A 15003-nucleotide genomic window follows, 5' to 3' on the forward strand; every position below is an offset into this window, starting at 1 on the left:
TGGTGTCGCAGTGCAGCGTGTGTCGTGAGCGTGTGAGCGTGTGAGTGGCGTGTCCCCGCAGGCTGACGGGCTCCACTATAGGCAGGTAGGTGAGGTTGCGGTACTCCAGCAGACGGCAGCTCAGAGCGGACGAGAAGCTGAGCTCCCGACAGCACTGCATCACGTCACTCCACTGACGCACAAACACGCACGGCTCACGCACGCACACCACCGCAAACTCCTGATCCTGGGGCGACTTCCTGTCCGGTAGGAAGGGGCGGAGCTTCTGGCACGGTGCTGGGAAAAGAGCGGAATTAGACAATACATGCATTCCCACGTTCTCAGTTATTGGTCACATCACATGCCGCTAAACGAATAAAACTTTTCTTTATTTTAAACATTTTGATTGTTTTTTTTATTCTTCATTTCAATGTTACATTTTTATGATTTAATACATTTTTGGTAAGCGTTTAATTTTAATCATATTTATTAAAAATTTTATTTAAGACTTTCACTAAACTTCCTGAAAGGAGGAGTTGAGTAAATAATGACAATATTTTAACACACACACCTGTGCCCAGCTGATCCAGGTTGTGACAGAAGTGCAACTCCAGGTACGCCAGTCGTATGGAGACGCCCACTGACGGCACAAACCACGGCGCAAAACACGAGTCCACACGCGTACATGCGGCCAGAGCGGTGGGACACACCAGCTGATCACAGGGCACCTGAGAACCGGATTCACTGTCTGAGCTACACACACACACACACACACACACACACACACACACACACACACACACAGTTAACACAACAACACTCACCTCTAAAACACATCAGAAACACACATATAAAACACACTCACCTCTCGTCTCCACCGTCACTGGTGCTGTTGAGCACCACCCTCCAGAGGTCAGAGGTCACCAGGTCAGTCTGGTGTGTGTCAGGGGTCAGAGTGGGCAGGGTCAGCTCACACACACTGCTCTCTGATAGGCTGAACTCTCTATATGGCACAAACGCCCGCTGCAGTTCGTCCCAGAACTCCAGACTGCAGGGCACCTACGGACACCAAGACAGACGGACAGACAGAAATGATCAATCTTAAAGAGTTTCTGATATGAAAGGACTGATCTGATGAATGAAACACGGATGAAGCGACTGCAGGAGAACATGAGAAAACTCAAGAAATACAGTGCGTCTCGCCATAAAACTGAGCAAAAACTCAAACCGAGACGCTTTCAGTGTGACACAGCACTACAGAATAAAAAACAAGAAGAGAAGTCAGTCAGTGTGTCTGTGTCTGTAGTAAAATCAGTTTATGTGATTCAGATCACAGTGTCGTCACGGCAACAGTCACTGTTTTATGAGTGTTTCCTGTAAAACAGCTGCAATCAAATCACAGAATCAATTAATGGAGGCTTTTTGAAGCTGCAATAAAAAGAAAACAAAAGTTCTAAGCTGAAACAATTAAATATGAATTATTTTGTTTATGTGAGAAACTCAAATCCACATTCAATCACTCCAGACACAGGTGTAGTGCGCATGTGCACATCTGTGACGCTCCAATCAGCTCAATGCGAACCGTCGGCACCAGGAGCACCACCGCAGCACTCACGCTCACCTGCAGCACGTCCCCGAGGTCAGCGGTACTGATGTCCGGGTCATCAGTGGTGTTAAAGGGAACAGGTGTGATCCTGAGGAACGTGATCACGCGCGGTTCGGGATACCGCCACAGCATCACACCCGGAGAATCATCCGTCTCCCTCCAAAACACCACCTCATGAGGCGACGGCAGCTTCTGACACGCTGACAGACAGACACACAGATATAATCACACCCTCCTATAACTGCTATATGAAGCTGTAACGTGTGTGTGTGTGTGTGTGTGTGTGTGTGTGTGTGTGTGTGTGTGTGTGAGTTACCCGAGTCCTGTATGTACTGGAAGAGGCCAGTGCGCAGGTCATCAGAGGAGTGTTCTGATTGGGCGGGGCGAGGGGTGTGAGGCGGTGTAGAGGGGAGGGGCTTCTCATTAGACTCCGCCTCCATTACACTGATCTGATTCCAGTAGTTCTGCAGCTGCTCTTGAATCTCAGACAAACAGTTAAACTGCTGCTGCCCCCAAAACACCTGCAACAGACATAAAAACAGACAGACACACAAACAGATCATCAGAAAACACACACACACACACACACACACACACACACACACACACACATGCGTACACACACACACACACACACACACACACACACACAAACCTTCAGTCAGTCAGACAGTCATACCTCAGATCTGCTCCAAATCACAGTGATCTGCCTGTTTATTTCATGTTTTTTTTTTTTTTTCACATTTGTTTTCTCACATTTATTTCATGTTGTATGTAAGTGTTCTCTGCTTGTATTTGATTGTTTGCACTACCATTATGATATGCAACTGCAATCACACGTCTTGGACAAATTTCTACTGTCCATCTAACTGAATGATTTATGAATATATGAATGTTTATCTGCTATTGTCATTGTGAAGCACCCTCACCCTGTGTGTGTGTGTGTGTGTGTGTGTGTGTGTGTGTGTGTGTGTGTGTGTGTGTGTGTGTGTGTGTGTGTGTGTGTGCGCGTGTGTGTGTGTGTGTGTGTTTGGCCTGAATCAGCTGGAATCTCTGACTCAGAATGAGTCCGTGTGTCTCTGACTAACAGATTGAACAAGAACATTAGGGGATTTCTGCGTGTTCAGCGGCCGCACTCAGAGCGCATGATTCCAGTGTTATAAGGACACACATGTGGAGAGACACACACGCAGCCAGAAAACCACATGCACCACATGCGTGTGGAGAGACACGGGATGTTTAAGTGACTGAAACAGAAGCGGCGTTTGACATCTTACCTGCAGCAGGCCTCCCTTCATGTCAATCAACACTCTCGGCGGTCCAGGTGAGTCGGGGGCGGAGCTTCCGCTGTGTCTGCACCAATGAGCCTCCAGATCCGCACTGCAGGAGAACGGACCCGCAAACACGGCACTTCTGTCCTTCAGACCCGTCCGCACCAACACGTCCTCGCACTGAACCGACAGACACACCTCCTTAAAACCGTCTAGAGACAGAAAACAGACAGAAATCACATCCACATACATCAGTGTTCACTGTCAAACAGACCGTTGTGTGCGATGGGTCTCGTTCACACGAGGGACCGACTGCTGGGAGTGTTTCAACTCTGCAGTCATTGAGTCCAGCGCTGCGCTGTCGGTCACGCGTGTCTGTAGCTGCTGTCGTGTGTCAGGGTTACGGACAGGATTCAGATTCACCTCCTCTGACGGATCATCCACGGACACACACGTCTCCATCTGGTTCTGACGCTCATCTGCGGCTCAGTGAACGACAGGAGAGATTTAGGAGCGTGTGGCTTTGGTCTGGCAGCAGTGTGACCTTCATTACAGTGAGTCCCATAGGAGACTCACACACACACACACACAAAATCACACCCTGCTGATCTGCATCGGTTTGCTATCACTATTAAGGGATAATCAACGGTGTGTCGTGGGATTTTAAATGCACAACGTGGAGGCATAGAACCGCCTGACATGAAGTGGATTTAAAATCCTTTAATGCACTACAAGCCGTTGATTATCCCACTTATTCCATGATTAATTACCAAGTTATAAACAAGTTAAAACTAGTATTGTTCTTTGCAGCGCAATATTTGACAGTGTTAAAAAATTTTTTTTGTTATTTTCGTCAGTTACGGCTCATTAACTCTTGCATTCAGGCCGCTTCAAATCAGACACAGAGACAAAATAGAAACATTTATTTGATCAATATAATGTAGCGATCTAGTATCTAGGCTATTTTATTAAAGAAAATTGTGGGAAGCGTTGACAAGTTTATGTATGTGTGCACTCTCTCTCTCGGTTTACCAAAGGTTGCAGATATCTGGGGTATTAATGAGGTATTGTGTAATTTATGTGAGAACAATGAGATGGTGTTGACCTTTTAAATATGTATGTGTAAAAAAAAAAAAGGAAAAAAAAAAAAAATCTGTTTGAAGTGTAATTGAATAACTGTGTGAATTAAGAGGAAATTGTTATAATAAAGGTGTATTTAAAAAAAAAAAAAAAAAATTCTCTCTCTCTCTCTCTCTCTCTCTCTCTCTCTGTGTGCATCAATTAAAGCAATTAAACTGACTTGGAACTACCTGTGCATTAAATGGTTTTACTGCATACCTGCCAGCCAATCAGAATCCAGTATTCTGACAGACCATGGAATAAGAATGAATAAAGACTAGTATACAGGCTATTACACTATGATGTAAAACTGTGGCCTTTAAATGACAATTAATATTCAGTATTATTATCTGATGAGAATAAAATCTGAACTGAGCAGGACGGATTCATTAAATTAAATTAAATTAAATTAACCCATCCAACTAACCCATGACACTAACAATAACTTTGCAACATCGACACTGGTATTGAACAGAACCGAATCAACACTAAACTGAGTTGATCAGAGCTTTTTCACAGCTGAAACTGAATTTGTTATATAGCTATTGTTTTTTGTTTTTCCTGTAATTTTGTAATTTCCCTGTGAAGCCGCTTTGAGTCAGTCTGTATTGTATAAAGCGCTACAGAAATAAATGTGACCTAACTTGATATATTTCTGCATCACACATTCACTTGATATACATCTGATCCTCTCCATCCAGAAGAGCAACAACAAGCAGCATCCACACAGAGTCTGTAGCATTAACAACTTCTTCAGCATGCAAACTTTCACAGAAGAGAGAGAGAGAGAGAGAGAGACAGAGAGAGAGACAGAGAGACAGAGAGAGAGAGAGAGAGAGAGAGAGAGAGAGAGAGAGAGAGAGAGAGAGAGACAGAGAGAGAGAGAGAGACAGAGAGAGAGAGAGAGAGAGACAGAGAGAGAGAGACAGAGAGAGAGAGAGAGACAGAGAGAGAGAGACAGAGAGAGAGAGAGAGAGAGAGAGAGAGAGAGAGAGATAGAGAGAGAGAGAGAGAGAGAGAGGGCGCACACTGTCATCTCTGCACAAAAACAGTCAGAGCGCTCTGTTATTTCCACACCAACACAAACGCTCACGTCCTCGTCTGCTGTTTACCAGCGTTTGGCCAAACTCCGTTTGGACTGTGTTTAATAAAGGCACATCAAACTGCGGGCCGCAGAGAGAGTCCGTCTGGCTCGCGGCCGGACGCATGTCTCATGCTGCAGTTATGTCCAATCCAGTAAACAAGTGCAAATTGTTGAGGTTTTAATTAAAATTCTCAACAATCACTTTATCTGGAGAAGCTCTATGACAGCATCTGTTGAGCAGATGGGCGGCCGCGCTCACGGGCACAGAGAACGGCTCTGGCTCGCTCAGACGAGGCCCATCGCTTGGAGAACCACACACAGAGAGACAGAGGAACACACGCTGATGGTCATGTGATCTAACAGCCGTGAACATCACTGAATCTGCACAGCTTTTACAGTCCTTCTTGATTTAATGGATCAGGAGCTTTGTAAAAAAAAAATGGATCAAAATGTCTACTGATATAGGGTACAACGGGGCTAAAGGCACACCCTATGAAAAAAAAAAAAAAATGCTTTTCACTGTGCCCAAAATGTGTGATTGCAGAAAAATACATACATTTGAGCAACAGATTTTGTGTGAAAATAAATCATACAAGTCGTTTATTCTCTTTAAAAATCTTATTCTGCTTATTTGGATAAATAATTTTTTGTTTTTTTTTGTTCTATAAATATACTGTCATTATTACTGGCATGTTAAATACCATACTATTACATCTTCTTTCGTTATTTAAAAACTGTTGCTTTAATTATCTTAAACAAACCATTAAAAAAATCATTAAGACCTTTGTCTCAAAACATATTCAAGACTAGTGACTCTCATCTGCTACTTAAATGTACAACATTTTTAAAAAGATCAAATATTAGATCAAGTAGATTTTTCTGCCATCTAGTGGTTTAGAGGAAAATAATATGAAAGGTGCCATTAGCCACATCATACCCTATAATATTTTTACAGTAATATGTATATATATGTATATATATATATTTTTTTTTTTTTTTTTAAATACCCACTGCATTTTCAGAACTGATTCATTTCCATGACTTTGCCAGAAATCACTTTTTAAATGAGGCTTTGTAAGAATCCTGGGGATAGTTGCATAAACTTAGCCTTTATGTTAAGACAGTGTCTTAAGTACAAGTTTGACCAACTAGCTGTTGTAATCAGTCTTATGTAACTGATTTGTAAAAATTATGACCAGTTTTAAAGAAAAAATTGAACGACTAATTTCTAAAACTAGTCTGAACCGTTTGTAACTGGACTCTTCAGAAACATCAGACAGCTGTTGAGGGGTGAGTTACAAAAATAAACATCATGGAGTATTTTAACACTTGTTTTGTCTTCTTTTAAATCATTTTAAGTCATCTTCAGACCCCGCACCATCATCCTCACATGGGCCTGGAAAGCACTTCCAGCAGTGTATGATGGGAGAGGCTCCTCACAGCCCTAAATCAGGACATCAGAGGCGTCTGTAACTCTGATCCGCGTCTCCTGATGCCCTGCGGGACGGAGGTGCTGACACACACCAGCGCACATGATGGGAACCCACTTCCTGCACAGATCTGCTGCGGACGTTCGCTCTCGGCCCTGTTAAAGGCTCAGAGAGATTAACTGGATTTCCGGGCCACGTAAATAAAACAAACGCTCTGATTATCTGCTGCAGCGCATTGTGGGTAAGAGGAACAGAGCTGGATTAAAGGCCCAATCAAGAGAAACACACACACGGCACATGAATCACTGAGCGCAGGAAACGCACGGCACAGACGCAACCAACCTGCGGGTCTAATGGCGTTCTTCAGCGTGAGCGCGCCCGTCGTGGCCGACACAGACAGCGTCAGACTGGGCCGCGCCGCGTGCGCCTCCATCTCCACGCTGACCACCATCTGCACCGTGCGCAGCGAGATCTTGTGGAAGGGTACGGGCCACTGCAGAGAGCGCAGCAGCAGCTCAGTTGTGGGCGGGGCGTCGCTGCAGCGGGGGGCGGAGCCTGCGGGTGTTCTGGGCTGCAGGTCACTCTCTATCTCAGGAAAGAGTCTCTTCCAGAAGATCTTGGCCTGCTCAATTTTAGCCAGAGTGGGACTGACTCTCACCGGCCGACTGATGTCCACCTTCAACTCTGACACAGAGAGAGAGAGAGAGAGAGAGAGAGAGAGATGTGATTAGGTTAAGGCACACACACACCTGCATGAACTTGTAACAGCTCTAGTTTCCTCTCTCTTTCAAGCCAGCCATTCAGAAATACGACGTTTCCAAATTGTTGCTGTTAATTATCTGGGTCATTCTATGAAATTGTAATTTTTCTGTCCCTAGCCTTTATAGAAATATTACACTTGAAAAACACCTTAGGGTTAATTTTTTTATTTTAAAATGAAACAATATGTTATTTAAACAACTGCACCTTCTTGAGCCATCAATGTGGCAATATTTGTTTTTTAATTAAATATATAGAATTCCAAGCACCACAAAACCGCTCGTCCCCACAGCCATGAACAGAGGACACAAAAAAGTCAAAAACAATACATAATGTATTCATAACATCAAACATATGATATAAATGGCAAAAAAAAACTAAATGCTGAAAAAAATATTATAAAATATATAATGAGAGTAGTCACCTGGTGTTGGGTCACTGGTGTTACTGTTTAACAAAAATATTTTATTTTGAAATAAAAACCACACTGATGACATCACATGACTTCCTTCTTCCTATTTTCTGAAGATCTATGAAGAAAGGCCCATGATAGGTCTGCTGTCTACTTTCAGTTATCAGAAATGTTCTCATTTATCTCATGATTTCATATGAAGCTTTAGTTGAGGTCACTGGTATGACCTACTTTACTGTTAGAGAACTGTAAAAAACTAGAATACAAATAGATGAAACTACTTCATTTAGTGAGTATACCATAAAATGAATTTTTCATCAAAACTGACTGGTGTTACTGTCACTGGTGTTACCCTACTTTTGGGTAACAGTGAAGATCAGTATGTCACTGGTGTTACTGTGTTTTTTTCTGTCACATTAAATAAATAAAACACAATCTCTTTATTTCTTGCATTTTCATTATTTTTTACCAAAAATTTACATTTCTGTAGAATGATCCACCTGTTGAACACACACTAACTACCCAAACGCACGACTGACTGACTTCTGTGGAACATAAGAGAGGATACTTTAAGAAATATCTCTTATGTCTCATACAGTGAAAGTTGTTTTCAACTCTGAACTCACCTGGTCCAGTGAGGAAGTCTCTGACGACCACAGACAGCAGCGGAGGAGGAATACCTGTCCGACTGTCGGCCTCTCCTGCGACCGTCTGCAGCCAAAACACACTGTAGTCTAACGCCTCCGGGAGAGACTTCCCTGCATCTGAGAGAGAGAGAGAGATAGACAGAGGTTGTTGTCATGCTCTATCTGTATCTGTGTCTGTATTTGTGTCCGTATCTGTGTCTGTGTCTGTATTTGTGTCCGTATCTGTGTCTGTGTCTGTAATTGTGTCTGTATTTGTGTCCGTATCTGTGTCTGTGTCTGTATTTGTGTCCGTATCTGTGTCTGTGTCTGTATTTGTGTCCGTATCTGTGTCTGTGTCTGTGTCTGTAATTGTGTCCGTATCTGTGTCTGTGTCTGTATTTGTGTCCGTATCTGTGTCTGTAATTGTGTCTGTATTTGTGTCCGTATCTGTGTCTGTGTCTGTATTTGTGTCCGTATCTGTGTCTGTAATTGTGTCTGTATTTGTGTCCGTATCTGTGTCTGTGTCTGTAATTGTGTCTGTATTTGTGTCTGTGTCTGTATTTGTGTCCGTATCTGTGTCTGTGTCTGTATTTGTGTCCGTATCTGTGTCTGTGTCTGTATTTGTGTCCGTATCTGTGTCTGTGTCTGTATTTGTGTCCGTATCTGTGTCTGTGTCTGTAATTGTGTCTGTATTTGTGTCCGTATCTGTGTCTGTGTCTGTATTTGTGTCCGTATCTGTGTCTGTGTCTGTAATTGTGTCTGTATTTGTGTCCGTATCTGTGTCTGTGTCTGTATTTGTGTCCGTATCTGTATCTGTGTCTGTATTTGTGTCCGTATCTGTGTCTGTAATTGTGTCTGTATTTGTGTCCGTATCTGTGTCTGTATTTGTGTCCGTATCTGTGTCTGTGTCTGTAATTGTGTCTGTATTTGTGTCCGTATCTGTGTCTGTGTCTGTAATTGTGTCTGTATTTGTGTCCGTATCTGTGTCTGTGTCTGTATTTGTGTCCGTATCTGTGTCTGTGTCTGTAATTGTGTCTGTATTTGTGTCCGTATCTGTGTCTGTGTCTGTATTTGTGTCCGTATCTGTGTCTGTGTCTGTATTTGTGTCTGTATTTGTGTCCGTATCTGTGTCTGTGTCTGTATTTGTGTCTGTATTTGTGTCCGTATCTGTGTCTGTGTCTGTATTTGTGTCCGTATCTGTGTCTGTGTCTGTAATTGTGTCTGTATTTGTGTCCGTATCTGTGTCTGTGTCTGTATTTGTGTCCGTATCTGTGTCTGTGTCTGTAATTGTGTCTGTATTTGTGTCCGTATCTGTGTCTGTGTCTGTATTTGTGTCCGTATCTGTATCTGTGTCTGTATTTGTGTCCGTATCTGTGTCTGTAATTGTGTCTGTATTTGTGTCCGTATCTGTGTCTGTATTTGTGTCCGTATCTGTGTCTGTAATTGTGTCTGTATTTGTGTCCGTATCTGTATCTGTGTCTGTATTTGTGTCCGTATCTGTGTCTGTAATTGTGTCTGTATTTGTGTCCGTATCTGTGTCTGTATTTGTGTCCGTATCTGTGTCTGTGTCTGTATTTGTGTCCGTATCTGTGTCTGTGTCTGTAATTGTGTCTGTATTTGTGTCCGTATCTGTGTCTGTGTCTGTATTTGTGTCCGTATCTGTGTCTGTGTCTGTAATTGTGTCTGTATTTGTGTCCGTATCTGTGTCTGTATTTGTGTCCGTATCTGTGTCTGTAATTGTGTCTGTATTTGTGTCCGTATCTGTGTCTGTGTCTGTATTTGTGTCCGTATCTGTGTCTGTGTCTGTAATTGTGTCTGTATTTGTGTCTGTGTCTGTAATTGTGTCTGTATTTGTGTCCGTATCTGTGTCTGTGTCTGTATTTGTGTCCGTATCTGTGTCTGTGTCTGTAATTGTGTCCGTATCTGTGTCTGTGTCTGTAATTGTGTCTGTATTTGTGTCCGTATCTGTGTCTGTGTCTGTATTTGTGTCCGTATCTGTGTCTGTGTCTGTAATTGTGTCTGTATTTGTGTCCGTATCTGTGTCTGTAATTGTGTCTGTATTTGTGTCCGTATCTGTGTCTGTATTTGTGTCCGTATCTGTGTCTGTAATTGTGTCTGTATTTGTGTCCGTATCTGTGTCTGTATTTGTGTCCGTATCTGTGTCTGTGTCTGTAATTGTGTCTGTATTTGTGTCCGTATCTGTGTCTGTGTCTGTATTTGTGTCCGTATCTGTGTCTGTGTCTGTATTTGTGTCCGTATCTGTGTCTGTGTCTGTATTTGTGTCCGTATCTGTGTCTGTAATTGTGTCCGTATCTGTGTCTGTGTCTGTATTTGTGTCCGTATCTGTGTCTGTGTCTGTAATTGTGTCCGTATCTGTGTCTGTGTCTGTATTTGTGTCCGTATCTGTGTCTGTGTCTGTAATTGTGTCTGTATTTGTGTCCGTATCTGTGTCTGTGTCTGTAATTGTGTCTGTATTTGTGTCCGTATCTGTGTCTGTAATTGTGTCTGTATTTGTGTCCGTATCTGTGTCTGTATTTGTGTCTGTATCTGTGTCTGTGTCTGTATTTGTGTCTGTATCTGTGTCTGTGTCTGTAATTGTGTCTGTATTTGTGTCCGTATCTGTGTCTGTATTTGTGTCTGTATCTGTGTCTGTGTCTGTATTTGTGTCCGTATCTGTGTCTGTATCTGTGTCTGTGTCTGTAATTGTGTCTGTATTTGTGTCTGTATCTGTGTCTGTGTCTGTATTTGTGTCTGTATCTGTGTCTGTGTCTGTATTTGTGTCCGTATCTGTGTCTGTGTCTGTAATTGTGTCTGTATTTGTGTCCATATCTGTGTCTGTATTTGTGTCTGTGTCTGTAATTGTGTCTGTATTTGTGTCCGTATCTGTGTCTGTATTTGTGTCTGTGTCTGTGTCTGTAATTGTGTCTGTATTTGTGTCCGTATCTGTGTCTGTGTCTGTGTCTGTATTTGTGTCCGTATCTGTGTCTGTGTCTGTAATTGTGTCTGTATTTGTGTCTGTATCTGTGTCTGTGTCTGTATTTGTGTCCGTATCTGTGTCTGTGTCTGTAATTGTGTCTGTATTTGTGTCCGTATCTGTGTCTGTATTTGTGTCTGTATCTGTGTGTCTGTGTCTGTAATTGTGTCTGTATTTGTGTCCGTATCTGTGTCTGTAATTGTGTCTGTATTTGTGTCTGTATCTGTGTCTGTGTCTGTATTTGTGTCCGTATCTGTGTCTGTGTCTGTAATTGTGTCTGTATTTGTGTCCGTATCTGTGTCTGTGTCTGTAATTGTGTCTGTATTTGTGTCCGTATCTGTGTCTGTATTTGTGTCTGTATCTGTGTGTCTGTATCTGTATTTGTGTCCGTATCTGTGTCTGTGTCTGTATTTGTGTCTGTGTCTGTAATTGTGTCTGTATTTGTGTCTGTATCTGTGTCTGTATTTTGTGTCTGTATCTGTGTCTGTGTCTGTATTTGTGTCTGTATCTGTGTCTGTATTTGTGTCTGTATCTGTGTCTGTGTCTGTATTTGTGTCTGTATCTGTGTCTGTCTGTATTTGTGTCTGTATCTGTGTCTGTGTCTGTATCTGTGTCTGTATTTGTGTCTGTATCTGTGTCTGTATTTGTGTCTGTATCTGTGTCTGTGTCTGTATTTGTGTCCGTATCTGTGTCTGTATTTGTGTCTGTATCTGTGTGTCTGTATCTGTATTTGTGTCCGTATCTGTGTCTGTATCTGTATTTGTGTCTGTGTCTGTAATTGTGTCTGTATTTGTGTCTGTATCTGTGTCTGTATTTGTGTCTGTATCTGTGTCTGTGTCTGTATTTGTGTCCGTATCTGTGTCTGTGTCTGTAATTGTGTCTGTATCTGTGTCTGTATTTGTGTCTGTATCTGTGTCTGTATTTGTGTCTGTATCTGTGTCTGTGTCTGTATTTGTGTCCGTATCTGTGTCTGTATTTGTGTCTGTATCTGTGTGTCTGTATCTGTATTTGTGTCCGTATCTGTGTCTGTATCTGTATTTGTGTCTGTGTCTGTAATTGTGTCTGTATTTGTGTCTGTATCTGTGTCTGTATTTGTGTCTGTATCTGTGTCTGTGTCTGTATTTGTGTCCGTATCTGTATCTGTGTCTGTAATTGTGTCTGTATTTGTGTCCGTATCTTTGTCTGTATTTGTGTCTGTGTCTGTATTTGTGTCCGTATCTGTGTCTGTATCTGTGTGTGTGTCTGTATTTGTGTCCGTATCTGTGTCTGTAATTGTGCCCGTATCTGTGTCTGTCTCTGTATTTGTGTCTGTCGCATGTGCGAAGCATCACTCACCAAGACTCTTGTAGTCGGTTGCGACTCCTTTCAGCATGAGGTCGAACAGCGACAGCTCCAGCCTCTGTTTGCGATGGTGACAGTTGATCAAGATGGACGGCTGCGTCACCTGCAGGAACAGCAGCGGCTGCAGGTCACAGTCTTTGTCTCCTCTGCGTCCCGGCTGTCTCACCACCGTCACGCCCAGAGCCTGACGCGCAGACGTGCGGCCCGGCGCCGAAACGCCCTCCAGGATCCCCGTCGACCCGACCGCGGCGTTCGCGTTGAGCAGATCGTCGGCCGTCAGCGAGGACAGACCCCCGCCACGAACCGCCTCGTCCTCCGGAACATCGAGCGAGCCCTTTCTGGGCCGCGGGGAGGCATCGGCGGGGGTTTTGGCCGCGGGCGCGGTCGCGTACGTCATGAGAGAGATGCGGCCGGCTGTGAGGAACACGTCGAAGGGGATGAAGCTGAGGTTCTTGGTGATGGTGGGCTGCTGCGACGGCCGGGCGAGACGGTGCTGACCCGTGCCACTCTGACGCTCGATCTGAACGATCCGCAGACGGGCGCTGTCACTGCCGAACCCGCTGTCCTGCCCGCAGGGGGCGCTGCTGCCGCACAAACTCTCCACCGAACCCGACGCCGCGGCCGACTGCAGCTGATGACCACACACCTGAACACACACACACAGATGATCTCACAGACAATCATATTCAGACACCAACAATTAACAAGCTCAGAACATCTGAGGAACTGCAGTGGGCGGGGCTAAAGAGGCGGGGCTTCACTGGATGGTATGGCATGTCAATGAGACGGGCATCACTCTCTCTCACACACACACACACACACACACACAAACACTGACACACTACATGCTACACGGCTGAAGGAGGGTCAGATCCAGTTCAGAAGCTGCACTGGCGTTCTGTTCCATCTCATGAGAAACCTCATGTGCTCAGAGCTCAGCGCCAGAGAATGTTCTCCTCAAATCTCAGACTCCCTTTGAAGAAAACAAAAGCGCTTAAAGTGAGCGCCATAAAGCGGCGCGGCCCCGTTCCTCTTCCTGTGAAGTCGCATTCGCTCAGAGACGTGACGGCCGCCTGCGCATCAAAGCCCAGAGACCCCAAACTCACGAGGACTGTTCTGCAGCTCAACCACAACAAAGACACGAGCGAGTCGCGACCCGAAGCGTTACGAGCCTCCGCGGTGACGTTAGACAGGGACGCGTCTCAGTGGGTTAATTCTCCCGCGTAACACGCACTGCGGGAGCCGGTGGACACCGGGGACGCTTCCATCTCACCAGCTCCAACGTTCCTTTACAAACACGGGAGAAAATGAAGAAAAACGATTACTCTCCCCCCGGCTCGGTTCCGCCGTGCAGATTCAACAAACAGACACGCAGATCTGCGAGACCCGCAGCGAGGCCGATGAGTCACTGTTGCCGGTTCTGCTGGCAAAAACACGGGGAATCCAACATCATTTACCCAGCGTTCATGTTCAATGAGCTGCACTGCATTCACCCTGGAATGTAACACGATGCCAAAAAACAAGAGTGAGAACAGAGGGTGTACAGCGCTCCAGGGGTCAGGGGTCAGACGGTGACCTGTGGGGTCAGCAGTAGGTCAGAGACGGTGAGCCCTATCTGCACTGAACCAACACTGAACGGACTTGATAATGACACTACTGTCTTTTAGAGCTGCTTTACACGAGTCTGTGATAACTGAAACATCGAGTTACCATTGATTCAGTCATTTTTAGGTTTGTCACTGTGAAGCTGTTTGGACACGATCTGTATTGTATAAAGCGCTATATAAAGGTGATAGTTACTCACACTTTCAGCTACTGACAAAACAAATCCGATTAACGTGCAAAAACCAGTCATAAGGGTACATTTTTTTATTATTGAGATTTATAAATCATCGGAAATTTGAATAAATAAGCTTTCCATTGATGTATGGTTTGTTAGGATAGGACGATATTTGGCCAAGATACAACTATTGGAAAATCTGGAATCTGAGGGTGCCAAAAAATCTAAATATTGAGAAAATCACCTTTAAAGTTGTCCAAATGAAGTTCTTAGCAATGGATATTACTAAAAAATTTTGTTTTTATATATTCACGGTTGAAAATTTACAAAATATTTTCACAGAAGATGATCTTCACTTAGTTTTGATGGGAACACATCTAGTATCACTGATATGTTGACATTTAAGAGCTGCATGACTTTGGATTGAATTCGGGTGCATTTTTCACGTAAAACATCAAACGACTTTATAAGACTCAGGGTGTACTCACACAAGACACGGTTGCCATGAACCGGGCCCTAGTACAATTGTCCCCCCTCCCCACTCCCCCTCTGGCCTGCACTGACATAGGGTTTCAGCATTCGTGCCGGAGCACGCTTACGTCATTATGGTGCGACGGTTTCA

The 15003-nt window shown here is 44.0% G+C and overlaps 1 protein-coding gene across 1 annotated transcript in view; it reads right to left on the reverse strand.

The window, feature by feature from the left end:
- The window catches only part of LOC141342441 (intermembrane lipid transfer protein VPS13B), a 68811-nt gene that overhangs the window by 22329 nt on the left and 31479 nt on the right, over positions 1 to 15003 (reverse strand). Inside the window, exons 22-30 of the mRNA XM_073846889.1 lie at positions 12596 to 13247; positions 8287 to 8424; positions 6832 to 7173; positions 2863 to 3068; positions 1902 to 2106; positions 1601 to 1785; positions 845 to 1038; positions 551 to 732; positions 1 to 276 (exon numbers count right to left, since the gene is read on the reverse strand). The exon at positions 1 to 276 is cut by the window's left edge and continues 77 nt beyond it. Coding sequence (XP_073702990.1) covers positions 1 to 276; positions 551 to 732; positions 845 to 1038; positions 1601 to 1785; positions 1902 to 2106; positions 2863 to 3068; positions 6832 to 7173; positions 8287 to 8424; positions 12596 to 13247 — 2380 coding nt within the window. The remainder of the gene's footprint in view (positions 277 to 550; positions 733 to 844; positions 1039 to 1600; positions 1786 to 1901; positions 2107 to 2862; positions 3069 to 6831; positions 7174 to 8286; positions 8425 to 12595; positions 13248 to 15003) is intronic.

Source organism: Garra rufa, chromosome 9 (assembly GCF_049309525.1).
Source record: "Garra rufa chromosome 9, GarRuf1.0, whole genome shotgun sequence".
NCBI lineage: Eukaryota > Metazoa > Chordata > Actinopteri > Cypriniformes > Cyprinidae > Garra > Garra rufa.